The 27,732-nt window shown below is 36.4% G+C and overlaps 2 protein-coding genes across 8 annotated transcripts in view; one reads left to right on the top strand and one right to left on the bottom strand.

Moving 5' to 3' along the window:
• IRAK4 (interleukin 1 receptor associated kinase 4) overlaps window positions 1–319 on the bottom strand; it is a 29,221-nt gene extending 28,902 nt beyond the window's left edge. For 2 of the 5 annotated variants that reach the window (XM_006042620.4, XM_045165452.1), the window contains exon 1: window positions 189–319. The gene's annotated coding sequence lies outside the window, so the exon portion shown is untranslated. Of the gene's footprint in view, window positions 1–9 lie in introns of all 5 variants that reach the window. The other 3 variants (XM_006042619.4, XM_006042622.4, XM_006042621.4) reach the window with 3 other exon arrangements.
• PUS7L (pseudouridine synthase 7 like) lies at window positions 119–22,215 on the top strand. 3 transcript variants are annotated; one of them, XM_044941656.2, is made up of 9 exons: window positions 119–256; window positions 4,012–4,937; window positions 7,589–7,748; window positions 9,319–9,511; window positions 12,614–12,712; window positions 13,568–13,649; window positions 15,452–15,732; window positions 20,066–20,119; window positions 21,298–22,215. In XM_044941656.2, exons 2-9 carry the CDS (start codon window positions 4,025–4,027, stop codon window positions 21,622–21,624), a joined length of 2,109 nt encoding a protein of 702 aa, XP_044797591.2. In that variant the 5' UTR covers window positions 119–256; window positions 4,012–4,024; the 3' UTR covers window positions 21,625–22,215. The 3 variants fall into 3 exon arrangements, with proteins under 3 accessions (XP_044797591.2, XP_044797590.2, XP_006042685.4); XM_044941655.2 differs by lacking the exon at window positions 119–256 and adding an exon at window positions 357–491; XM_006042623.4 differs by lacking the exon at window positions 119–256 and adding an exon at window positions 526–2,533.
• Window positions 22,216–27,732: the final 5,517 nt, after the last annotated feature.

Genomic DNA, 27,732 nt, shown 5'->3' with positions numbered 1-27,732 from the left:
GGGACCCACCCAAGTCTTTATCCTGGAGCAGGCGCTGCCCACGCAACCTACTTCCTCTCTAACTTTTCTCACTTGGGCTGAAGAGAAGTCGATTTTCCTTCCGAGCAGTCTCTCCACAACCCGGAGGCCAGGGCGCAGACCTCGGACACAACGCGGAGGAGGTGGCGCGCAAGTCCGGAACCCCTTACCTGCCCGGGCGCAGGGCGCAGGGGCGCACAGGGCGCTGTGGGGCTGAGCCAGCGACCTAAGGACCCAGGTACTACGAAGGGCCGGGGCGTGCCCAATCCGTCAGGTCCCGCCCCCGCCCCGCTCCGCCCCCTTCCTCTTAGTGCTTCCCCCTCGCCGCTCCACTGCGTGAAAAATCCCAGAAAGGCGCTTCTTTAAGTAGGAGCCTGTCCCTTTAAATACTCTTCTGTTGGAGACTAGCTATTTTATGGCTTCCGGGCATGCGCACGGCGTGGTGCGGAGGAAACCCTTCAGCAGGACTTGAGGTAGACCGGGCTGAGCTTCTTGGCGCCACGTGGGCTTGTGCAGGGGGCGATGACAGTATTGGCATTGAGACCCTGACCCTCTGTCCTCAAGAAGAGTGTGATGTGAGCTAGTATCGCGCCTTGAGTTAGGCGGGGATGGGGGTGGAGAAGACGCCCGTGGAGCCAATGGCTGTGTGGGGGGTGCTTTTGAAAGCGCCTGAAGTCTGTGCTGCAGGTTCAGTCCTGCTGGTTGGTGGCAGAAGTAGGAGTGAATTAGGTGGAGCATAGGCAGCGGAAGGAACAGGAGGAGCTACTGTCCTTTTTAAACATCCTCCTAGACTCTGCCCTTAGCCACAATCCAAATTCCCAAGCCTTGGGTCAGCCAAACTGCCCCCTCCATGTCCGCCCGGCAGGCTTATCGACACATCTGTTGCATGGGAGCTCAAGTTTGTGTGGGTTCCTTGGCTCCCCTTCAGCACGGTTCCACTCTTACTAAGATGCTTGGTTGTAATTCCCTCATCGTTGTATTCTCAAATTGTTCTCCTATGACACTAGCTTAGAATGTTTTCATATCTTCTTCCTACAGCTGAGCTCTTGATCACATCTTGTTGCTTTCGATCTCCTCCATCTGTTCCACAGATTCATCCTGCTCAGTACTATCAGTCCAACTGTTCAACAGATTCATCCTGCCTACTACTGTCAGTCATCTTACTAAAACATCTTTTAGGATTGTGTTATTTTCCTGCTTAGACACCTCCAGTGGCCATCAATTTACCACTCAGTGGATTCTAAGCTCCTGCCAGGGCATTAACTGTTTTACCTAGTTCGGCACTAACGGCCATATTTTCCAGAACTGTGCTAGAAAACACTTCTACTGCTCTGTATCTGGGCTGTTCAGTTTTTTCTTAACACGTTGCATAGTTTGCTTATGCTTTTGCCTCATTTCTGTCTCCTGAACTGTTTTGAAAATGTGGCCACTTCTTACATTATGCTTTACTGATTATTCTAGGCAAAAGTGACCCCCTCTTTCTTCCTCTTCACTCTTACTGCTCTTATTTTGTACTAGTCATTTTATTTATTCAATAATCATTATTGATTGTGCGCCTACTATGTGCTTGAGTTTGTTCTAATTGTGAGATAATCAGTGAATAAGGCAGACAGCGTTCTTGCTTTCATAGAGCAAACATTCTAGTTGGGGTAGGTGTATAGTAAATAGTGAAGTAAAATGATTAAATAGAAATGATATGCAGAAAATTAAATAAGATTTTATGAAAAATAGTGACTTGCTGGTTTCTTCCGATTATTGGTCAAGGAAGATCTCTTTAAGGATATTATTGAAGAGGAATTTACTTAATCAACAGGAACAGTTGGCATAAAGGAACTGAAGAAGGCCAGTGTAGCTGGAGTATAGTGGATAATGGGGAAAGGGTACAGGTTAAATTTAGAAAACAGAGTTCAGAATCTTAGAAGTCTTTGGAAGCCAGGGTATGTAATTTGGATTTTATTATAAATGTGATTAGAGGGTTTAAATAGGGTTGTGATATGATTTAATTTTCCTTTTTAAATCATCATTCTGGCTACTATGTGGAAAATTGACTATGGTGGACTAGTAATAGAAGCAGAGATTAGAGGCCTTCACAGTGTATAAGAATTTCTGGAATGGACGTATTAAAATAGAGGTGATGAACGGGCAGTAGGGATAATCAGAGAGCCAGATGCTTAAAGGTGATGCAACTTTTGGTGATGAGAAAATCAAAGCTAAGACCGAGACAAAGTGGAAGGTTTGAGGTTGAGATTAAGGAACTGAGGGACTGTGATGTTAAATGGATCATCCATATGGATGGTCATGGAGGTCATGCTGGATAGTATATTTTAAGCTAGGTATTAAAGTCATTAGTGAGCGAAGAAGAATTGTCCTGGGACCAGAGAGGGTGGCAGCAAATAGTACAGCCCGATGGCATGTACTTCAAAGGGAATGGGATTTGAGGAGGTAGAGGAGGAAGAAGTGGTTTGGAAGGAGCAGTGGCAAACATGGAAAATATTTACAACCTGCAGGTCCCCAGGTGGGTATGAAAGGAAAAATAGCTGTCACATAGGAGGACTACAGAAGAAGCAGCCCGAGGGGAAATAGCCAGGTTTCAGTTCAGGCAAGAAACTGAGGAGTCTGTGCAGGAAATTAAGGAATGAGGAAAAATAAATATATCCTATTTATTTCCTAGGAAAGTAGAATATTAGGAAATTTCTGAGTTCCACACTACAGAAAGGATGGAGTGGAAGTGGTTTTCTAAATTGGTTCAGATGAATAGAATACACTGTAGAAATGGGATGATGTATTACCTGGAGAGCATGATGAACGCAAAGAACAGAGCAGTACCAGTTCCTTGGGCATTTTATCTCTCCTGAAACTCTGTGTGATAGCCATGGGTTACGTGAAGAGTGACGGTTGCTTCAAGAAGCTCTGTAAACGTGTCTTCTCTCTGATGCCAGAGAGAGATGGTTGTACTTTTCTTACGGGTCAACTGAAAAAGTTTGTATCCAAGTTTTCATGAAGGTTTAAGGTCCAAGGTTAACATAAGTTTTCCTTGAACCCTAATCACATTGCATGTTGGTTTTATTTAATTGTTTTTTTTGGCCATGCGCCTCGGAATCATGCCCAGCAGATCTTAGTTCCCTGCTGCTGCTGCTGCTGCTGCTAAGTAGCTTCAGTCGTGTCCGACTCTGTGCCATCCCGTAGATGGCAGTCCACCAGGCTCCCCCGTCCCTGGGATTCTCCAGGCAAGAACACTGGAGTGGGGTGCCATTTCTTTCTCCAATGCATGAAAGTGAAAAGGGAACGTGAAGTCACTCAGTCGTGTCTGACTCTTAGCGACCCCATGGACTGCAGCCTATCAGGCTCTTCCATCCATGGGATTTTCCCGGCAAGAGTACTGGAGTGGGGTGCCATTGCCTTCTCCGTTAGTTCCCTGACCAGGGATCAAGCCTGCACCCCCTGTATTGAAAGCTTGGAGTCTTATCCACTGGACCACCATGGAAATCCTGCAAATTGTTTTTAGTACTTCATTATATGTCAGTGTGGACTGTTTATTCCTGTCTTCTCTTCAGCCTTTCCCCAGCCCCTGTCCCTCCATATATTAGTATCTAGTCACAGATTCTCTGAAATTAACTGGAAATTTTAGGTTTCAGGGGTGGAGTTCAGACAAATTGTTGTAAAAAAAAAAATGTATGTTCTAGTCTCTTCTTTGTTGGTCTACCAATGATATTTTAAAAGTGAACTTGAAACTAACCCTTTTAATCCTGGAATTTTAATAGATGAAAGCCTGGAGTAGGTGAAGAGTCAAGATGCAAATTAGCAGACATGCCATCTTGGTATAAGAGAGTCAAAATACTCATGATATATAGAAATACATTAGTAATGTCTTTTAAGGGGACTCGGAAGGGAGAGAGAGAAGCAGAAATAAATAAATTCTGCAAACCTATTTCTTTTTTTGTTATCCAGATTTTTTTTCTTCCTGGTAATTGATCACCTCTGTTTCTTTTGTAGGCATTGTTCAAGAATGGAAGAGGATACAGATTTCAGAATCAGATTTAGTTCTTTGTGTTTCATAACTGATCATGTTGGTTTTTGTGGCACCATAAAAAGCTCACCAAGTGACTTCATTGTTATTGAGATTGACGAACAGGGAGAGTTAGTTAATAAAGAGAGTGACAAACTTGTTAACAAGGTTAGTAAAGTACTGCCTGAGCCAAATACTTTGGCTAAAAAAGCAAAACTAGATCTTCAGATTTTATCTTTTGAAGAGACAAGCAATCAAGAAGTCAGTACTTGGGCTGGGAGCTCCAGTGATGACCACAATTTTGTGCCTTGTTCAGAAAAGGAAGATACTATCAAAGATAGAACTTACAAAGGTGAAGAAGAAAATGTTGATGTATTAGGCTCCTTGTTAGATGAAAAAACTAATGAATTACTGAATCAGTTTGCCTGTGATATAAAAGAGAAGTGGGACTCTAAAACTGAGCTACTTGGACCATCTCCTGAATTCTTATTAGGCAGAATCCTTGATAAGAACCAGAGGGCTGCCTTGCATAGTGCTGTTAGGCAGAAATTTCCTTTTTTAATAACTGTAGGAAAAAACAGTGAAATTGTTGTAAGACCAAATCTTGAGTATAAAGAACTTTGTCACTTGGTATCTGAAGAGGAAGCATTTGACTTTTTTAAATATTTGGATGCAAAGAAAGAAAATTCCAAATTTACCTTTAAACCTGATACGAACAAAGAACACAGAAAAGCTGTCCACCATTTTGTCAACAAGAAGTTTGGAAATCTTGTGGAAACCAAATCCTTTCCTGAACTGAATGACAGTGCTGATAATCCAAATGTAGTGATAACTGTAAGATTTCGGGTCAAGGCACACAAGCACTGGAAGAGGTCTCTTCTTGAATGCCAGGGAAGAAAAGACATATACACAGGTAACAATACATCATTACCATTTTCTTAGGTAAACTTAGATAAACTTGTGTGAAATCTGTGTAATTTCAAATGAATTAAATAGACATGTCCAGAGGGATATTGAAAACAATATATGGGTCCTTTTTTAAGTGGAAGATAAGCCTTTCAAAATATACTAGTTGTAAAATATTAACCTTATTGATGAAAGTGTGGTTAACAGGTTTATAGTTAATGTAGTTACAAATGTATAAAGTTAAAGAATTACTTTGTTTAATAAATCTCACGGGGGTGAATCTTGATTTCACATTTTGAAAGTTATCTTAAGTATTTGGAGAGAAGTAAAATATGTTTGATGTACTTGGGGAAGTGAAGAGAATACCTTGTAATCTGGAACAGCCGGACTTTATAGCCCATGGAAAGAATCCTGCAGACTTACAGGAGTTCCTTTGTTTGACACTGTCCATCTTTTAAAGAAGAGTTTCTCGAAATTTTGCATTCATATAATCATCAAAAGGGCTTGTTGAGAGAGATTTCTGAGCCCTGTTATCAGTTTCTGATTTTTACTCTGTGTAATACACTTTCTTGGTCTGTTTTTCACAGTTTGCAGTTCCTAGCCAGGCTGTTCCTATACTTTTAAGATATTTTAGTGATGTCTCTCTAGTTCCATAGATTTGGTATATTTAAAATACTATTATTTTTTTTTCACATTATTACTAATTTATACTCAAAGTTTTGGCTCCAGGACTAGGATAGTTCTTGTAAATTATTATGGATCTCAAACAGGTTTTGCTTATGTTGTAATTATGTTTAACTTATTGGCAATTTAAAATTAATTTTTAAAAATATGAATTTATGTTTATTGATGAAGGTGGTCAAAAGGTACATACTCCCAGTTATAAACAAGTCCTGGAATTTTGTGTACAGACAGCATGATTGTTGTTGTTTTGTCACTAAGTTGTTTCCAACTCTTTGCGATCCCTCTGGCTGTGGCCTGCTGAGTCGTGTCCGACTCTTTGGGACCCCATGGGCTATAGCCCGCCAGACTCCTCTGTCCATGGGATTTCCCAGGCAGGAATACCGGAGTGGGTTGCCATTTCCTTCCCCAGGGGATCTTCCCAACCCAGGGATCAGACCTGTGGATTCTTTACCACTGAGCCATCAGGAAGCCTGTATAGCATGGTGACTATAGTCAATGATATCGTATTGTATATTTGAAAGTTGCTAAGAAAATAGATCTTAAAAGTTGTCATCACAAGAAAAAAATTGTAATTATGTGTGGTGATAAATGTTGACTTATTGTGATGGTCATTTTACAATATGTTCAAATATCAAATCATTATTGCAGATTTTTAAAACTTTTCGTAAATAATATACACCCTGCATATTTTTGAAACTTGCCGTTTCCATGTTTTTAGAGATTCTTTATACAGAGATATAAAGAATATACAGATCTTTCTTTTCTTTTAAACATGATTTCTAAAGAATAGATATTATAAGCTTTTGTTTAGCTATTTCATTTATTCAGAGGTAGATGAATTTCACATCCTTCTGCTTCCTGAGTCAGGCTTATGTTAAATGTTCATTTTTCTTAGAGTGCTCGTCAAAGAGACTCTTGTAGCTCCTGATGATTGTTACAGGAGTTGAACAAAACAGAAATTATTCTGCAGAATACTTTGAATATCCTTTCCATGATCTGAGGGAAGAGGGCAGTACTTGGAAGTGTCATATGTTTATGGTGAACTGAGGACTGAGATATTTTCTTACTGTCAATGTTGGTAGGTTATATAGGCCAACAAGTTGGCAGGGGTGGGGGTTAGTGCTTGGTGATAATTGTTACTGGGCTTGTCCCTCCTTCCACTTTTGCGATCTCATTATCACCTTCTCATCTAATAGACATTTGAAGGATCTACCATGAGGCAACAAGCTCTGTTTTATTTACTGATTTCCTGGCCTGGAACTCCCAGTCTACAGGGCATACAAACTTAAAGAGATAAATTATGGCATGGTGTTCAGTGTCATGATGTAGATAATGACAGCTTGTGAAGACATGTAGGTTTAAGTAATCAACTCCTTGTAATGTTCGTTTTTTCATCTATTCAACAAATATTTGAATACTTACTATGTGTTAGTCTGAGGGTATAATGGTCAATGAAACAAACATGATCCCTACTTTGGGAGCATTCAGCCTTGAGAACCTGGAAGGAATTTGAGGGAAAACTGTTGTGGCCCTTGGATCTTGAAGCATGAAAAGAAGTGTGGCAAATAATAAATGGAGGGAGCATGTGTTTTAGACAAAGGACCTCAATGCACACAAGTCCACAACAGTGAAAGGCTTTAGTTCATCCAAGGATTGTGACAAGTTCTCTGGGTTACAATTATAGGATATATAAGATAGCCCAAGTGCAGACTGGAGGGGTGGATTAGGGCCAGTGTGAATGCCTAATCAGGGAATGTGGATTTTTTTTTTTTCTGTAAGCCTTTAGTGAACCAACTAGCATTTTAAAATGAGAGCTGAAATCTGTGAGGTTTGTATTTTACTGACTGTATTTTGGTTAAAAAATACTCATCTAAATTAATGATTTGATTCACTATAATGATCTGTATTTGCTAAGAATGTAAATATGTATTTAGCTGTCTTTTTTTGTAATTGAGGATTTTTTGTTTGTTTCAGCTTTTACCCTACGAAAAGAAAATCTAGAAATGTTTGAAGCAGTTGGTTTTTTAGCTGTCAAACTTGGTGTGATTCCTTCGGATTTTAGTTATGCAGGACTTAAAGACAAGAAAGCCATCACTTATCAAGCGATGGTGGTTAGAAAAGTGACACCAGAGAGGTAATAAGATGTTTAAAGGATAGAACTTTATTTTCTTATTGCATCAAATGAAGAAATACTAGATTAAAAACTGAGAATAATACTGGGAACATATTAACCTCACTATCAATAGTAATTGATTAGAGGCTTATTGAGCAGCATATTCTGCATTAATAGTATAATTATCTTCTAAATAGACTTTTATTATTGTAAAAGTAATACATGTTTATTGTAGAAGTTTAGAAAAATATAAAAACATATTAAATGTCACTAAAATTTCTCTTACACAGAAATAACCACAAAAACATTTTGATCTGTTTCAGACATTTTTCAGAGACTATGATATATGCAGATGCTACAGAGGCCTTTTTTATATATGTAAAAATTGTACTGTATATGTAATCAGTATTTTACTTATAAAATTAAAATAGTAGTTTTAATGAAAATTTATGTTATAAAATATTTCAAAGTCATGTTTATTATATGGACTGATTTGTTTAACTTTCCCCTGTTTTGGGATATAGGAATTTGTTCCAATTTTTCACTGTAAATACTACTATGATTAATTTTATTACACTTAAATCTGTGCCTTGTGGATGCTTTCCTTAAGGTAAAGTTCAAAAAAGTTGAATTAAAAATATATTAATCTTTGGTCATCAGATATTTAAATATTTTCTGGTAAATATTTTTAAGTTCTGATATGAGGGACAGAAAAATGTTTATGATTTTGTCTTTGTGGTCAAAAAGTGCACTTTACTAAGAAGGAATGACTTTAGATGTTGAAAGGTATTTAGATGTTAAAAACTGTTTTTTAACCACCCAAGACAAAATATTTTATTAGTTTCTAGGAGGAAAGAGTAGTTTGATTTGGCTTATGGGTATGGAATTTTAATTACCCTTTAACCAATAGTAAGATTTTAGCAGATGCAGAAAATCTGAAGGTATTTTGGAGGGCCTGTAAGCAAAAGAATCTGCCTGATAAAGCAGATGGTTCCTTTAGAGACTACAGAAAATATAGATGTAAAGAAAAATTTACATCAGTTCTTATAGGATCTTAGAAGTTAGGATAAGACAATTGGGATCTAATATTGGTGAAGAACTGAAAACTTGAGTAAAGAAGTGTTCAGAGCAGAATTTTAGGGAAGTCCCCTGGCGCTAAGTGGTTTTTTGGTAACATTGGAGGAAAACTGAGGAGGAAAGGAGCAAAGTCTAAGGACAGAAGAGCGAAGAACAGTTAAGGGGTTCTATCACTTGAACTACGGAGAAGTCAGAAGGCTACATAGAGTGATAGCATTAGGAATGTGTGTTCCAGTTCTTAGAATAACTCTGTTAATATAATCCTACGATAAAGGGTTTTTAGTGCACATTTGTTGAAATAAAGATGTGTTTTTGAAATAATCCCCCCAGTTTTTCAGTATTCCAGTATAAGTGGTTGTCTGCCATCTGTCATTTAAACTTTATTTTAAATTAATTTTTTGACATTTTTACATTTTAAACATATTAATAATTTTTAACATTAGTTTAAACACAAACTATTTTTTAAATGTAAGAGTTAACTGAATCCAAATGATAAATGATTTATCATTTATAGGTTGAAAAATATTGAAAAAGAAGTTGAAAAGAAAAGAATGAATGTGTTTAACATTCGGTCTGTAGAGGATTCCCTTAGACTTGGTCAGCTCAAAGGAAATCACTTTGATATTGTCATCAGAAATTTAAAAAATCAAATAAATGATTCTGCAAACCTGAGAGAGAGAATTTTGGAGGCAATAGAAAATGTTAAGGTAAGAAAACTGCACTGTAGAGTATTTTGGGAAAATCTTTATTTACATTGAGATATGAAGGGAAATATTTTCTTTTGTACATTTTCTTTTTATGTGCATATATAATTATTTAAAAAATGATAATTGGGTCCATTTTACTTAGTTTTTATTTTTCTTCTTAGTATATATCTTTGTATTGGAAAAACCACAACGTTAGTGTAATTAAAAAAATTGTATAGACTCTCCCAGTTGGAAGGGTAAAACCTATCTGTTTAAAAGGACAGATTTTTTTTTTTTAGTGTCTGCCATTTAGAGTAGTATTACAGGCAAAGAGATTAATTTGAGGGGAGACTTTGTTCAGCATTTCTTTTCAGAAATCTTTGGTAAATATTTTTTATATTACTTTTCAGAATGTTTTTTCTTTTCAATCTAATTTTGAATTTTGTTTCAATGTATGCAAATGGTAAATCATATACATTTTACTATTCTTACAGTAAAAAAATTACTTACTGTAAGTTTTAAAATGATATTTGCTGGGCATCTAAATGTGCACATATAGCCATAGCCTTCATTCTGATCATATAGACTGTGGGTCAGCAAACTTTTCTCTGTGAAGGGCCAGAAAAGAAATGTTCGTGTTTTGTAGACATGTGGTCTCTGTTGCAGCTACTCTAGTGCTATTGTGTGGAAGCAGCCATGAACCATACATAAATGAATGAGCATGGCCGTATTCCAATAAAACTTTGTATACAAAAACAGTGGTTACAGGGCCAGATTTGACTTGTGGGCCAGTTAAATAGCTTGCCAACCCCTGATCTGGACCAGAACTTCTCAACCTAGGGTGTTTTTAAAAAATTTCAATAATCTGTTTTTTCTCCCAGACCAATTGAATGAGAACATTTGGGGATATAGCTTAGGCATTAGCATTTAAAAAAAATCTCCCTAAGTGATTCTACTCCACAACTAACATTGAGAAACACTGCTGCAAGTTTCTGACCACAAAGACCTTTTCATACAATTTTATGCCTCTCCAACAGAAAAACAAACAGAAATCAGATTTTAATCACTATTATACTTAACAGTCAGGAAAATATCTTCACTAAAGATATTTAAAATCCTCATATGGTTATTTTTTCCTTTTCTCTAGACCTACCTAAGATTCTTTATTTTTTTTCTTTTCCCCCTGTTAAACTGTTAGAAAGATATCTCTTAGAAAAAGGAGTGGGGCTTTCTGAACTCTGATGTTATTTATTGCCTATCTTTCATTTGGTACCTGTTCATATACATTTTAAAATCTCCGTAGAAATAATCTTAGATTTAGCCAACTTTCCTTTAGTTTTCATGATGAGGGGAAGTGAGCTGAGAAGTCCTGAAAATTAGAAATCTTTGGAGTTTTGTTTTAAAGGATTATAACTCAGATTGCTATAAACATTTTATTGTAATCAACCCTGAATAACTTGGCTGCTGCTGCTAAGTCGCTTCAGTCGTGTCCGACTCTGTGTGACCCCATAGATGGCAGCCCACCAGGCTCCGCTGTCCCTGGGATTCTCCAGGCAAGAACACTGGAGTGGGTTGCCAGTTCCTTTTCCAATGCATGAAAGTGAAAAGTGAAAGTGAAGTTGCTCAGTCGTGTCTGACTCTTTGCGACCCCATGGACTGCAACCTACCAGGCTCCTCCGTCTATGGGATTTTCCAGGCAAGAGTAGTGGAGTGGGGTGCCATTGCCTTCTCCAGAATAACTTGGCAGGGGTACTTAAAACTCTTCTGGTGTTTTTAGAATATTGTCTAATGTTATTTTTCCAAATTTGAAATAGTTAAAAGTATTTAACTGTGAGACTTAATACAGGGGGTACTTATTCTATCTGCAGTTGATCTTAGTGGCATGAGGTCAGGATGCAATTTCTTTTGTAGCATGCTGATTACAGATTATCTTTTATTTGCATCTTTTATTGAACAGTTCTGGAGTTGGTGCTCGATAATCATCATTGAATGAATGAATATATTAATGTATTCCCCCCATAGAGTGAGTGTAGAGAGCTCTTTTGTCTTTCAGGAAACTATATGGGCCTGTTGTTACGTGAGGGCATGTTTAACCACCAACCAGTGTCCTCAATGGCTGCAGTAGTAAATACCAATTTTCTGTTCCTACTGAAGTGATGCTGTGCCATTGTCTTGGCCCAGACTTTCAGAAACTGAGATAATCGAAAAACCAACCATTATATACAAAAAAGCCAGGACTTGCTGGGTTTGAAAATAAACCTGCTTCGTATTTCAAGCATCTGCAGACAGCCGAATCCTCGAAATCAGGAGGAGCTTCAGGTATCAGAGCAGATGCAGTACAGGTAACCAGTTCATCCCAGTTTTTCCAGAGCTTTCCTGATTTTAGCACCAAGAATCCCACATGCTAGAAAACTCCTCAGTAATGGGAATGAAAAGCTCACATATTTTTAAGGCTTTTTCACTTATTTTCTGATTTTCAATCATTTATTCTTTTCCTTTGTATTCTTTAACCATATAGTGTTTCTCAGACCTCTTGGTATCAGTGTGTGTGTTGCCAATTACAGGATTCTTTTATTACAATAAAGACAAAGAGAAAGACTTGGTTACATATTTTGACACAATAATTGTATTTATTTGACTTCCCTGGTGGCTCAGACGGTAAATCGTCTGTCTACAGTGCGGGAGACCCTCTCATGGACAGACGAGCCTAGTAGGCTACAGTCCATGGGGTCTCAAAGAGTCAGACATGACTGAGCGACTTCACTTCACTATCTTAGTTTGAGACTGTAACAAAGAACCATAAGCAAGGTTATTTTTAAATAAGAGAAAATTACTTATAGTTCTGGAGGCTAGAAGCCTGAGATCAGGATACCTGCCTGGTCTTCTTATTGTATTCACATGTGGTGGAAAGAGAGTTGGCTAGCTCCACCACCTTTTCTTATAAGAGTTCTTATCCTATTCATGAAGCCGCTATGCTCATGATCTAATTATCTCTTCAAGTCCCTATCTCCAGATACCATCACACTGGAGGTTAGAGTTTCAACATGTGACTTTTGGGAGGACACAGACATGAGTCTATGGCAATATATTTTTAATTAACTGATTTTGTGTGTGTGTTTATAGAATAAAGGGTTTGTGAATTACTATGGACCACAGAGATTTGGGATGGGAAGGAAAGTTCACACAGACCAAATTGGATTGGCTTTGCTGAAGAGTGAAACGGTATGGATTCTGAAAAGATATGAACTTACCTGTTTTGTCAGATGTACTTATTACATGAGCCAGCTCATTGCTTTCTTAACCCAGCATATAAATGCATGTATACCCCCCATATATATGTACTGTACATCATGTTTATTGAACAGCCACTATGTTCATGATATCACTTTATAGCAAAACAGATGCTGAATAATATTTGTTTGAATGAATGAATAGTATAAAAGAAGAATGAGTTGGAGGCTAGATTGAATGCCCTGTTTTAAGATCCTTTCCAACTCTAAGATGCATACTTAGAAATAAGTTGTAGTACTGGAGACAGTGATAAAATATAGGAACTAGTAGATATGTTTTTTTTTAAAGGAGCATCTTTTAATCTGTTTATGTTTTAAAAGAAAATATTAAAGTTGGGAATTTTTAAAACTTTTATTTACATTTATTTTTAAAAAAATTATTTTTAAGACCAAAGACAGAGTTCTGAAACTTGAGAACATAAATGAAATTAGTGGCTTGCCACTTGCCTATGCTTATTCTCTCCCCCTTTTTTGTTGTGTGTGTTGGGTAAGCCTGAGTTTTATGTCATCACTTAATACTGTGTTCTTACTTCTATGATAGGGGCAAAAAATGACAGAAGAAGATCTATGGATGACCACTTTTCCAGTCCATAAGATTTTAAATCTGTGTATTAGATTGCTTTGCACTGGAGGTTAATTCTAAATTGTTTAGCTTATGAATGCTTAAAGATAGGATTGCCATGTCAAATATCATGTTAAAGGCCTATTCTTTCAAGATGTACCTTTTTTTAAAGTAAGTAATTTGTCATTTTCATCTAATACGTATTTGCTTATTTGGTCTTTAAAGGTGAAGGCTGTAAAATTGTTTTTTACGCCAGAAGATTTGGATGATCCTGTAAATAGAGCAAAGAAATATTTTCTTCAGACTGGTACTTTAAAAGTTTCTTTACCTCGTATATAGTTAGGTAGATATACAAGTGTTATATCATCAGGATAGCATTCATTTCTACATAAATGTGATAAGAAATAGACTGTAATATATTATATATTTAAGCATTTTTATTATGTGCCCTAGGTACTCCATTTTTATGGGACTTTTGTATAACTCTTGCTTTGGGGTTGGGTGAGGGGAAAGATGCTTTATGAGTTTTTCCTGGCCTAAATCCTCAAAAAAGATAAGAGTTCCCAGTTCTAAACTGACATTGATATAAGTATAATTCACTGCAATCAGGAGACTGAAAAATAAACTAAATAAAAGTACATTTGTTGTATCTGGTACTTTGTGCATTGTTTTTGATCTAGTCTCCATTTAGCCCTGATTGCTAATTTTGAAAACTTTAGCTAAGTATATGTAGAATACTTAATGAGAAGCACTAAAAAAAATTTGTTGAGTGTGGTTCTAGAGTCAGTCTACATGGGTTTAATACAACTTTAGTACTTCCCAGCATATAGTCTCGTGCAAGTGATTTAGCCTCATTGTTTTAGTTTCTTCATCTGCAAATTGAAGCTGCTGTTGTTACTGCTGCTAAGTCGCTTCAGTCGTGTCCGACTCTGTGCGACCCCATAGACAGCAACCCACCAGGCTCCGCCGTCCCTGGGATTCTCTAAGCAAGAATACTGGAGTGGGTTGCCATTTCCTCCTCCAATGCATGAAAGTGAAAAGTGAAATTGAAGTCTCTCAGTCGTGTCTGACTCTCAGCGACCCCATGGACTGCAGCCCACTAGGCTCCTCCTTCCATGGGCTTTTCTAGGCAAGAGTACTGGAGTGGGGAGCCATTGCCTTCTCCGAAATTGAAGCTAATGATACCTAAAAGACTGTTAATATTTAAATAAAATAATAGATTTAATGCTCTTAAAATAGTGCCTGGCTTATTCTGAATACTGAATAAATATTATGTGTATTTAAGTAGTAACAGCAACCATAAGATTTTAGATTCATTAAATATATGATCAACATATATGTGCATATTAAATTTCACTTGCATAGAAATAAAAGACATCAGTGTCTAATATCTCCATTATTTTTAATTATGTACATATTACATATATAATGATTAATAGGTGAAAAATATTTTTATACCACACCCAAATCTATAAACCATATGAGCATTTCACATTGTTATGAGTAATCTAAGTAATGCTAAACAAAGTTCAAAATTATATCTATTGTAGGGTCCTGAGAAAATAACATCCTTATGGCAGTGGTTGTTAAACTTTAGTGTGTACAGGAAACCTGGTGCATTTGTTAAAATGCTTACTCCAAGGCCCTACCTGAATAATCAGCTTTGCCATGGAGTCCAGAAATCTAATTTTAAAAAGCGTGCTAAATAGTAGAATCACTGAATAGTATACTTGAAGGATCCAGATGTCAAGCCTTGCTTATTCAAAAAATTCTGTAAAATGTCCATAATAGCTCTTTAAAATCTCAGCTCAGGAACTTATATAATGCTTTTAAAAAAGTGTTCTAAATAACTGCAAATTAGTTAATCTCCATCCTGTCGTTGGAGTTACTAATGTGCTCTTTTTAAAGCAGGGAAGGTGAATGAACCATATGATTAATGATTTTTAACAAACAAAAAACCTCTTCAAATGTAGCTCTGGTTTATAGTTGGTGCTGAGCCTTATCTTCATATGCAGGTTCCCAGGATATCTCAGTACATTTAGAGAGCCTGGTAAAGCTCTTAATAACTGGCCTTTGAATAAAAGGAACTGACTGATCTCTTTGTTTCAGAGGATGCTAAAGGCACAATTTCCATGATGCCCGAATTCAAAGTTCGGGAGAGAGCCCTGTTAGAGTCACTGCATCGCTTTGGCGTGACAGAGGAGGGCTGCATCCAGGCGTGGTTCTCCTTCCCCCATTCTATGCGCATATTCTACGTTCATGCATACAGCAGCAAAATCTGGAATGAGGCAGTATCTTACAGACTTGCAACTTATGGCTCAAGAGTTGTGGAGGGTGACTTGGTCTGTTTGGATGAAGATGTTGACAATGAGCAATTACCAAGTAGTAAAGTAAGTATCATTTCATCAAGAGTTGTTATGTATCAGGAGCACTTATTTTCAGAAACTCTTATTTTAGAAAAAATTTAAAACTAAACATGCTTTTTTTTTTTTAACTTTTATTTGCTCATCTGCTTCTACTCTGCTGTCAGCTGACACTTAACATGCCATTAAATAGAAGTATAAAAATGGTCAGTGGTGTGAAGTGAGAGTTACAAAGATAGTAAGCCTTCCTGAAAAGAACACGTTCTTTAGAAAATTACACAAGCAATTCATGAATTGGGCTTCCCAAGTGGCTCCTTGGTAAAAGCATCGGCCTGCCAATGCAGGAGATGCAGTAGACGCAGGTTCCACCCCCAGGTCGGGAAGATCCCCTGGAAGAAGAAATGGCAACCCACTCCAGTATTCTTGCCTGGAGAATCCCATGGACAGAGGAGCCTTGTGGGCTACAGTCTGTGGGGTTGCAAAAAGTCAGATAAGACTGAGCACCTGAGCACACACCCAATGCATGAAACAGGCTCCTTAAAAATCCAGAACAGTGCAGATGGAGATGTCATTCCTGCCACAACTCTATTGTGATTTCCTCTGCCACTATCAGAAAATCAATCTCTTTTGGCATATTTCCTTCTAGACCATTTTCTATGCTTTCCCATAAATATCCACAGAAAGTGGATTTTTATTGTTAGTTAACAATGAGGAAAATAAATACAGAACTTTGAGACTCAAAACTCAAACTATGAAAAGGAAAAAGAACAAAATTTCTATAATAATGCTATATAGGATATGAAATGTCGTTTCTTTTATATGTGTGGTTTTACAATTTGTTTTTTTCTCTCAATATCTTAGAGACATTTATATTAATGAAATATAATTTGTCTTATAAAATTGATCCTTCCATTTCCTCCATGGTATTTTGGATATTGGTATTTCTAACTAGTATTTTTTATGGTATTTTAATCTCTGTGAATTTGACTTAAATAATGAAATTGAATTCCATAAATCACATAAAGAAATTCATTTCATAGCATTGTAATGCAAAAAGAGACTATTCATCATGATCTTAATTCAATCTCAAAAATATATTTTAAAAATTAATGAAGGGATTTGAGTAGTGCTTTTGTATATAACATCATAAAATCATTGAACTTTAGGGGAGAAAAATATGTTAGAGACTTCTTTTCTAATTCCCATTTCATAGAAATGAAAATTGAGACCCAGGCTGGAGAGGAGACAGGTTAAGTGATGTAGGTAGCAGAATTCAGAAGACCTAGTTGTCTGATTCCTAGCCCAGCTTGGTCTGTACTAGAGAAATCATGGGGTGTAGAAAAGTGCCAGCATGCAGAGATAGGGCATGGTCCTATTTTTCAAAAATGGAGAAAAAATAGACTCTGAACTTAGCATAAAGGATTAACGGCAGTTTTAGATGTATAAGTTAGGATTTTGTTTGTTTGTTTCAAGTGATAGAAGCTCACCTCAGACTAACTTAAGGAAAGCAGACAAGAATTTCTTGGCCCTCATAACTGAAAGTCCATGATTGATTCAGGTACAGCTGTTATGAAGGGGCTTAAACAGTGTCCTAAATCATCCATCTCATTTTCTTCATCTTTCAGCTCTGCTTTCCTCTCTGTTAGATCCATTCTTAGTTTCTTCTCCAGAAAAGAAGTCTTTTATTTCCTAACAGTTTCAGTCAAAGCCATGGAATTGAGTCTCAGAATGGCTTGGTTTGTGTTCCATGTCCCCAGACCAGTTACTGTGGACTGCAGTATGTGATTGGCAAAGCCTGTGTTCCACGGACTTCTTCCTGGAACCATCCCACCCAAACCACATTCAAAAACTGGGAGGGAAGCTCCCAGGAAATTGCAGATACAGTATCAGAAAAGGAGTCAAGGCTGAGTGATGAGTGAGCCACAACAAAGAGGTCTGCTTTACTATTCTATTAAATGAATGACTTGTGAATATTTAGATAAGAAAGTGAGGGACTTCCCTGGTGATCCAGTGTCTAAGACTCTGTGCTCCCAAGGCAGGGGGCCTGGGTTCCATCCCTGGTCAGGGAATGAGATTCCACATACCGCAACCAAGAGTTCTCATGCTTCAACTAATGTTCACATGCCACAATAAAGATCCTGCTAGCTGCAACAAGATCGAAGATCTTGGCGTGCCACAAGTAAGACCTGGCACAGTCAAATGATAAAATATAAGAGCCATTAAGGGAAAAAAAAAAGTGATCACTAGGAGCTTCATTAAGAATGGTCATTTAACTGAGACACAGATTCTGAAACTGTGTAAAAAGAAATCTAGCAGCATCTTAGGTTTTATTTTACCTCATTTAAATGGAAGAAGGGCTATGTCAGTTAATTCCATTTTGATAAATAATGAAAAACATTCAGTTTTTTTAATACCTTTCAGAAAACATATCCTTTTAAATATTTCTTGGCAACGCATTATTTAGTAAGTCAGCCATTTCTAATTCAAATTTTCAGAAGTTCACTTTGACAAGTTATAGCAATAATCTCTGAAATGCATGTGTCTCATAAGACTTCAGTATTCTTGCCTGGAGAATCCCATGGACGGAGGAGCATGGTGGGCTACAGTCCACGGGGTCGCAAAGAGTCAAACATGACTGAGCGACTTCACTTTCACTTTCATAAGACTTTGTTCCAGGTAACATTTGCAAGGATATTTTTGTGATCAGGATTTTGTCTGCTTTTCTTTCAGGAGATATAGGAGAAAAGAAAACATTTTCTCTTTGACCTTTTGCAGAGTTTCCTTTTATTAGCAGCGAAAAATATCTGTATTTTTAAAATTGATTATTTATACTTTATTAGTTAGCACTGAGAAAAGAAAAGGCAAGAATTGGAGGCTCAGGACATAAAATATGGAAAATCTGGAAAAGGAAAAAAAAATTAATATTTGTAGAATATTTCATGTTGTGCATCTACATTAAAAATTGTAGGAAACTATAGGAAACTAATCTGAGTCCCTTTTCGATAGAATTACTAGGCCTACTGCTGCTGCTGCTGCTAAGTCGCTTCAGTCGTGTCCGACTCTGTGCAACCCCATAGACGGCAGCCCACCAGGCTCCTCCATCCCTGGGATTCTCCAGGCAAGAGCACTGGAGTGAGTTGCCATTTCCTTCTCCAATGCATGAAAGTGAAAACGCTCAGTTGTGTCTGACTCTTAGTGACCCCATGGACTGCAGCCTAGCAGGCTCCTCCATCCATGGGATTTGCCAGGCAAGAGTACTAGGCCTACAGATGTAGCTTAATTTCAGGTGACTTGGCAGATTTTCATAATTTTTTTGTGAGTAAGATGGAGAAATATGAATTAGACAATGAGAAAATCACGTGAATTCATCTTTGTGGAGCTGCCATACGACAAAGAATGGTTAGTTCATCAGTTGATATCAGCTTGGAGGGAGCTCTATAAAGAGAGCTACAGTGTTCTGTACTTGAAAATGTTTGTTCAGTATTTTTACCAATTGCTTACATTGTAGTATTTTATGAATACTTATGATTTTGTGAATGGCAAAGAGCTGGAATTGATGATGCAAGAGAGATCATAGCCCCATGTATTTTGGTCAGATTACATCTAGAGAATTATGTCCATTTCTGAATGCAGCAGTTAAAATGGGGTATTAATATGTAAACAAACAAATAAACCCAAAATGAAAAACCAAAAAGGAGGGATATTATTTATCTGAGTAGGGAGAATTGGGAAAGCAAGCAAGTTTAGAGAAGATCTAGGCATTATATGGTGAATGCTTTAGGAAAATGAGACTGTTAATCCTCATGGAGTGATGGTAGCTACCTTTATACTTTCGAGCTTTCATGTCTCAGGGAAATCAGAATGATTTATTCTGTGTCCTAGAGCAACATTTCTCAAACTTATCACTCACTTCTTTATTTTTCCCCACGTACGTGTGACAATTATTACTAGTCTATGGAACACATTTTGAGAAGCACTATTTTTCATAGAGTACTATGATACCTGTTGGGGACAGAGGTTGGAGAGGGATTTCATGGAAACAGATTTTTGATTGAGTGTAATAAAAAAAAATACTTTGCAATTTAGAAAAAGATGATTGGTAACGGAGGTGAAGGTGTTGCTTCAGAGCAATATGCTGCCCCATTCTCTGCTTCCCCTGCAGTTATCGGGTTAAAGTAAGAAGAATCATTCTAATTTTTAGGTATTCTGCTCCTATAGAAACAAGCTGTGAAAAGATCTTATTTGAGTATGAGTATATTCAGTTAAGAAGTTGTATTATACATAACAGATTTAGGAAAAGTTGAGGGAATTTGGAAAATTTGAGAATCATCTGTATTTTCATCATGTTTTTAAAAAATAGGTTCATCTGGTAACCAAAGAAGAGGAATCAGCTAACATATATACAATACATCAGGTAAACTTGCTTAAAAATTAGTACCATTTAGATTTAAATGTAGACGTTGTGCTGAAAAGACTGTACTAACCATTTCTCCTCCCCCCCTCCTTTTTTTCCTACCACTTTTTATTCAGATATACTTTATATACAATAAAATTCACTTCTTAGTTTATATTTCTATGAGTTTTGGTAAATGTAGACAATCCTATGACTACCACAAGAATCAAGATGAAGAACAGTTTCCCGTCTCCCTCAAACTTCCCGTGCCCCTTTGCAGGCACCTCTCACCCCTGCCCCAGCCCCAACTCAGCTATTTCCTGTGCTACAGTTTTGCCTTTGAAAGAAGGCCATAGAAATGGATTCATATAGTATATGTGATTTTTTGTGTCTGGCTTCTTCCAATGAGCATAATGAATTTGAAATTTTTGTGTTGTGTGTATTTGACTTTTTTACCTGGTACCTTGTCCTGCCTACATTTTGGTTCCAGTTAAAGGAAAAATATCTAGAAGTCATCAGCAAAGGAGGAAACCTCCACAAAATGTAGTTTATTCATGAGCAGCTGAGAAAATAGAAATTAATTTTGCAGCTTCTTGAGTGCTTCATGTTTTTATTAATAAGTAAGCAAGGAAAATGGAAAATTGTCAAATTTTCTGTGATTGAGCAGTAGGGATTATTCTTTTTGTTCCAGAAAGAATATGCTTTTAGCATTGTATGACTGCATAAAGATTAAGTCTGTTGGGTAATTAGATGTACCCCAACTTCTTGTTCCATTTTTTCTACCTTAACAGCAATTTGTCAAATAATATCTGACTTGAGTTGGTTACCTTGTTAACTAAGAGTCCTTCTTGATTTCAGTTATCTCTTCTTTTTGCCTGGCAGCATTAAAAAGAATCAAAATAGTGTAGTATACAGTGGCATGTTTTAGAGTGATTGCAATGTTTGTATTCTGAGTGTGTTTTTACATATTCAAGTCCCAGTCATAAAAGTAAATTTAAAATATGATTGCATATGGACTTCCCTGGCAGCCCAATGGTTAAGATTCCATACTTCCACTGCAGGGGGTGTAGGTTCAATCCTTTGTTAAGGAAATAAGATCCCATGTGCTATGCAGGGTGGCCTAAAAAAAAAAGAGAAATGATCACATATTTTTCTGAAGGCTGTTTCATGTACCTTTTTTTCCCCTTTCCCTTGCATAGGTGGTTCTTCCAGTGCTTGGATACAATATTCAGTACCCTAAAAATAAAGTGGGGCAGTGGTACCAGGAAGTACTCAGCAGAGATGGACTACAGACATGTAAATTTAAAATACCTACCCTGAAACTGAATATTCCAGGATGCTATAGAAAGATTTTGAAACATCCCTGTAATCTCTCATACCAGCTGATGGAAGACCATAGTATTGATGTCAAGAAGGAAGGTTCCCACATTGATGAAGCAACTTTATCTCTTTTGATCTCTTTTGATCTTGACGCTTCGTGTTATGCTACAGTTTGTCTGAGGGAAATAATGAAGCATGACTTTTAAAAATGATACCCTTGATATAATCATGTATGTGCCACTTTTTAAAGGAAAGTGAAAAGGGAACTAAAATTTCTTGAGTGTCTACCATGTGCTAGGAGCTTTATAATTGTTATCTCCTTTAATTATACACCATCCCAATGAAGTAGGAATTTGATACTTATATTGAAGAGGACCTACAGCCAGTAAGTGGCAAAATCTGAACTTAAGACTCCAAAGCCTTTGTTTTTTCTATTATCTAATGTCTCGATGACCTTTATTCTGTGCTGTAAAAGTAAAAATCTTTCTGGACTATTAGGAGCATACTGCAAGATAACATTAAAGAAGGTGACATTAAAGAAAAACTTTTGGAGTAATGTTTATATCCTCAGGCTACTTGCTTAAAATGTTGATGAAACTAGGTTGTAATGAAAACATATGGTTGAAGAGAAAGATAAAAGAAGCATTTTGTTAATTAGTGCCATTCTTCGCTATTTTTGAAATTATTGATCAGAACAGTACTTCAGGAAAATATTATCCCTCTATTTATTAATATGATATCCCAGGGGTAAAAAATTACCCCTTTATGAAATAAATGATCTTTGATGAACATTGAAATAAATTTTTATACAGTTTCTTTATTTTGACATGTACTGACCCCTTTTTTGTTATTTTTGTTCTATCATCTAGAACATAAACTTTTAGAGTCAGATCTGCGCTCAGACTCCAGCTCTGACACTTACTAGTGACTGGGTATTATTGATTCTTTTTGAGGCTCATTTAAGGAATCAAGATGGCACCAACCTCATAAACAACAAATAATAGAATTATGTCCACCTTTTTAATGTTGCTAGGGAAGAAAACATTTTACCCATTCCGAAATTTAAATATGTCTTAAATTTATTTGTTTATTTATTTTAATTGGAGGATAATTACTTTACAATATTGTGATAGTTTTTGCCATACACTGACATGAATCAGCCATAGGTGTACATTTGTCCCCCAGCCCTGAACCCCTCCCCCTCCCTCCTCACTTCATCGCTCTGGGCTGTCCCAGAGCACTGGCTTTGGGTGCCCTGCTTCATGCAATGAACTGGCACTGGTCATCTGTTTTACATACGGTAATACACACGTTTCAATGCTATTCTCTCAAATCATCCCACCCTCGCCTTCCACAGAGTCCAAAAGTCTGTTCTTTACATCTGTATCTCTTTCCCTGCCTTGCATATAGGGTCATCGTTACCATCTTTCTAAATTCCCTATATATATGTTAATATACTGTATTTGTGTTTCTCTTTCTGACTTACCCCACTGTGTATAATAGGCTCCAGTTTCATCCACCTCATTAGAACTGACTCAAATGCATTCTTTTTTATAGCTGAGTAATACTCCATGTGTGTATGTACCACAACTTCCTTATCCATTCATCTGCCAATGGACATCTAGGTTGATTACATGTCCTAGTTATTGTAAATAGTGCTGCAGTGAACATTGGGGTACTTGTGTCTTTTTCAGTTCTAAATATTTGTTAGTTTAACTATTCCATGTGACAAATCTCTTTAACCATTTTATATCAGTTAAATTTGGGAGGAAATGGAATATACTGATTGGAAAAATCTGAGCATTCTTTTATTGCTGGTAGCGTTACATAATGATTTAAATTACTGTAGAGAGTATTATATGTTAGTAATGTGGTACTTTTATATATTTAAGTGAGTCAAACCATTTTGGATATATTAACATAAGGAAATAAAATTCAAAAGAAGGAAAAAACTATATGCAATGTGAGATTTGCTTAGTGTAACATTTTTATATATTAGAAAGAATCAGTTTGAAAGTCCAGCATTAGCTAACCTAAAGTAAAATAAGATGGAACAATTTGATGGCAAAACATGTAGGTATTAAAAATGAAGGTTTTATGTATGTGAGAAAATATTGCCCCTCAAAAGTATATGTAAAACACAAATGGAGTGTATATACTAAATGCAGCTTTTACACAGGAGGGGCACTTCAGAATAGTGATTAAAAGCATGGATACTGGAGACAAACTCCTCTAGTTTGAAGCTTGGCTCTGCCGTTTACAGCAGTGTGGCCTTATAAGTTTTTGTGTTTCAGTTTCAACTTCCATAAAAACAGGGATGGTAATAAACATACCTCTTAGGATTATTGTGATGATTTTTTGAGTTAATATATGTTAAGCAGCTTAGAAAAGTGCCTAGCACTTAGTTACTGTTAAATAAATACCCACAAATCCAAGTTTGGAAGGGAACAGAAAGAAATGAAAAGGCCATTCTGTTAAGATCATAGAATGTTTGGAATTTTTTTAATACTAGAAGATTCCTGTTTCGTCTTTATATATTTTAATAATTAATAAATTCAGGACACAAAAATTGCAGATTGTTGTACTGTGGATTTTCAAAATTACCTTTATTACCTAATGGTCATTGAAAATGAAACGATGCTGTATTAAGTAGTACAAAAAATTAGAAATAATGTTTTAACTTTTACATGATAAATTATATCTTATAAATATAATCTGAAAGTGAATTACTAAATAATGAAATCCCAGTTTTCTTTCTGTCCCTGGGGTTCTCCAGGCAAGAACACTGGAGTGGGTTGCCATTTCCTTCTCCAGTGCATGAAAGTGAAAAGTAAAAGTGAAGTCGCTCAGTCGTGTCTGCCTCTTCGCGACCCCATGGACTGTAGCCCACCAGGCTCCTCCATCCATGGGATTTTCCAGGCAAGAGTACTGGAGTGGGGTGCCATTGCCTTCTCTGGGGTACCGATTAGAAAATATGAAAGTATTAAAAGTGTGCCATCATTGACAGTATTTTCTTTGCCTCTAGGTGGCACTATAATTTTAGCTATCTTTATTTAGCACTTTGGCCCTGTGTAAAGAAAGGATCCCTAAACTTATTTCCAGTTACCATAAAATGTATTCAGATACTGTTCATGTGGAAAATTATTTAATATACTAATAATATTTGCCATGTTAATTTCTATTTTTTTCCCCAGTAAGGACTTGAATAGACTTTGGACCAAACGATGAGTAGTCACATAAGGTTTTTCAGTTTTTCTGGAGCATTTTAGGCTTTCAGAAGCATCTTTGGATTAGCTTTAATTTTCAATGTAATATTTGAAACTGAGCAATAGTGACTCAGGCGTACTAAGGTAAAACAAATTTAGGTCTTTTATTAAGATAAAAGCACTTGGATTTTTTGTAAGTTATAATAAACAAGTCATATGCAACTTTGATCCAAGTACCATTTGCTGAGTGTTTTGACAGGCACTTCCACTCCTCTTGTTGTAATCCATGTTTCCACCCTCTAGGTGGGTAGTGTTTTCCCTGTTTTTGCAAATGAGAAAATATCTGAGTGGTTTATTGACCTGTTCAAGTTCAAGCAAGATGGTATTTGATTGAACTTTATTATGCTTCTAGATCAGTACTGCTTTCATCCACTTAAATTTGCCTTCTGAAAACAAGTTTTTGGTTAATAATAATTTCTATTTCTAGCAACTTAGTATTTCTTGATATTGATTAATAGGCATATTGGGGCATGTCTTGAGAGAAAGAAAATTACTTTTGAGATTCTGAGAACAAAATAAAAGTAATAGGAGATCATTTAGGGAATTTCCAAATCATTTTGGGGTGTTTTCTAGAATATTTTGGGACTTGTATCTCAATGATAGGCAACGCCGTTATAGGCTATTGAAAGTTTCTTTAGATGATACCTGGTACAATATTAAGTTTCATTGAAAAAGTACAGTGAGAAAATGGTTTTGTTTTCCCAGTACTCTTCCAACCTTTTCATCAACCATTCTGTTTAAGACAAGGAGAAAGAGGACTATTTCACATTTACATATCACTTGCTGGGTTTACCTTATTAACAGAGCTGGTGGAGGCCCTAGGCTCAGGAGTCCACCAGGCAATAATATCTAACGAAAATCGCATAATACTGCTGTGTTTTATTGACTTTATTTTTCTAGGTACATTTTTTTTTTGGCCAATAATATTGGTTTTCCACTTTTTTGATGTTTCTTTGAAAAATAAGTTTAATTTTAAAAAGAGAAAATCAATGTAAAGGTAATAAGCACCTACTAGGATAGATATAGCAGTAATTAAAACAGCAATACATGCATGATTGAAGTCTAGGAAACAGTGAGAGTACCTGAACTCAGAGCCGGCCTGTCGCTGTGTTATGTGTACCTTTAGTAACCCACTGAATTTCTCCGTTATGATGTCAGGTGTGAAGTAATGTTAGTAATCATTTTCCAGTCCAGGACAGTATAGCACCAAACAGAATAATGAAAAATACACAAATTCAATATATTATAAGCACAAGTACTAATGATCACGTCATATCTTAAAATTGTACTGATAGGGATTTTAGAAAATCTTACAAAAGTGCTAGTGTCTAGCACATAGCAAATTCTTAATAAATGTAACTAGTGTTATTTTAGATAATATTACATTACTGGGCTCTCTGTGGAAAGTTTTATAATTGAATGGCTAATGAATTTCCCTTGAGATCTGATCTGACTCTGTCTTAGCATAAAATGATTACAATTCAACACACTTTTAGATTGATTTATTTATTTATTATAAGTAGAACTACATATTTCTAAATCTGGGAATTCAACAGTTCATTCAAATTTAGATCTTTAATAACTATCTGGGTCAGTGTTCTTCAATATTTTCCACCTGAGAACCACCCTTAAGAGTCAAAGAAGAAATGAAGCTGCATATAACAATGGAAAACTTTCTTGCGTTAATGTTGGGATAGGAGAAGAGGTTGGAGGGAGATATGGAGAGGAAGGAAAATAGGACTTGTCATATTTTTTCTTTATTTACTTCTGAAACTGAAGAATACTTAAAGAATACTGAAATTTTAGCAAGTGTAAGGTGAGGAAGTTGAGGAATTATGATTGCATTTTTTCAGAATGGTCTGGTTGCTCATGCCAACATATCACTAGAGAGACAAAAATTTATGCATTGTATATCTTCACTATACTAATGGTGGTTAATGTAAATAGTTTATTAATTAATTTATCTACTTAATTATTTATTTGACCATGCCACATGGCTTGTGGGATCTTAGTTCTGGGTCAGGGATCAAGCCCAGGCCCTCGGCAGTGAGATCGTGAAATCCTAACTACTGGACTGCCAGGGAATTCCCAATATAAATAGTTTAAAATGTAGTACCTGTGCTATAGATTTTGCTTTCAGATTCAGAAAGATTCTTAAGGATAGCTTGATGTCTTATGGTACTGTTTTAATTTATTTTCCTAAGCCCTTCTCCCTTTACCTATTTTTGATAGGCCACAAAACATGCCCCTAAATTCACAGCACTCTGTAAGATGCAATGGGTAAAGACAAATAAGTAATATCCCTGCCTTTGAGGGATATCCTTGACAATATCATTTGATTTGAAATGCCATCTGCAAAAAGAGTATGCAGACTACTAGATGGCGAAGAGAAAAACAAGTGGTGTCTGCATTTCACTTCCGGCTCACTCTAGGACCAATAATAGGCTTCTTGACCTCTCAGCACCTCATTCTGAATCCTTAAATGATACTTATATTAGCATTTCTAAGCATTGTGAGATCTCTTAAAATATGCTTTGAACTATTCAGTCTAGATGCTGTTTTCTAGAAAGCTTCTTTCTAGAAAGTTTAAAGAATGGAAAATGGTGTTAATGGAGTTAATCTTGTGTAATTTCAGTGTGGGCTATCAGGAATACCTTTAAGTAAAGAAAATGACTCTAATCTTCTTAACCAATTCATTTTCTCAGCGACTGAGAGGCAGGAGCTAATTTACTCTGCCTGTGTACACAGACCCTGTCTTACTAAAGGAAAATTTTACTTATGGAGAGAAGTCACGATACCCATGAAATTATATTTAGACATTGGAAAATAGGGAAAAATATAAGAAACATTAGATTGACTTTCCTTTTTCAGTTTCGATACTACATACTCAACTCAATTACTAATATTTTCTGTTACAAAGAGGAAATTTAATCATGGAGTCAAAACAAGAGCTATTTGGTTGTTTTTAGGGGGAAGAGATCAAAGAGCTGGTCACTCCTCATTTGAGGGTGTTTGAGCAACAAGATGAGTGGGGAGTGGAGAGGGTTA

The sequence above is a fragment of the Bubalus bubalis genome, chromosome 4, assembly GCF_019923935.1.
Source record: "Bubalus bubalis isolate 160015118507 breed Murrah chromosome 4, NDDB_SH_1, whole genome shotgun sequence".
NCBI lineage: Eukaryota > Metazoa > Chordata > Mammalia > Artiodactyla > Bovidae > Bubalus > Bubalus bubalis.
Note: the sequence above shows the minus strand (reverse complement) of the source record. Positions and strands in the feature narration are given on the sequence as shown.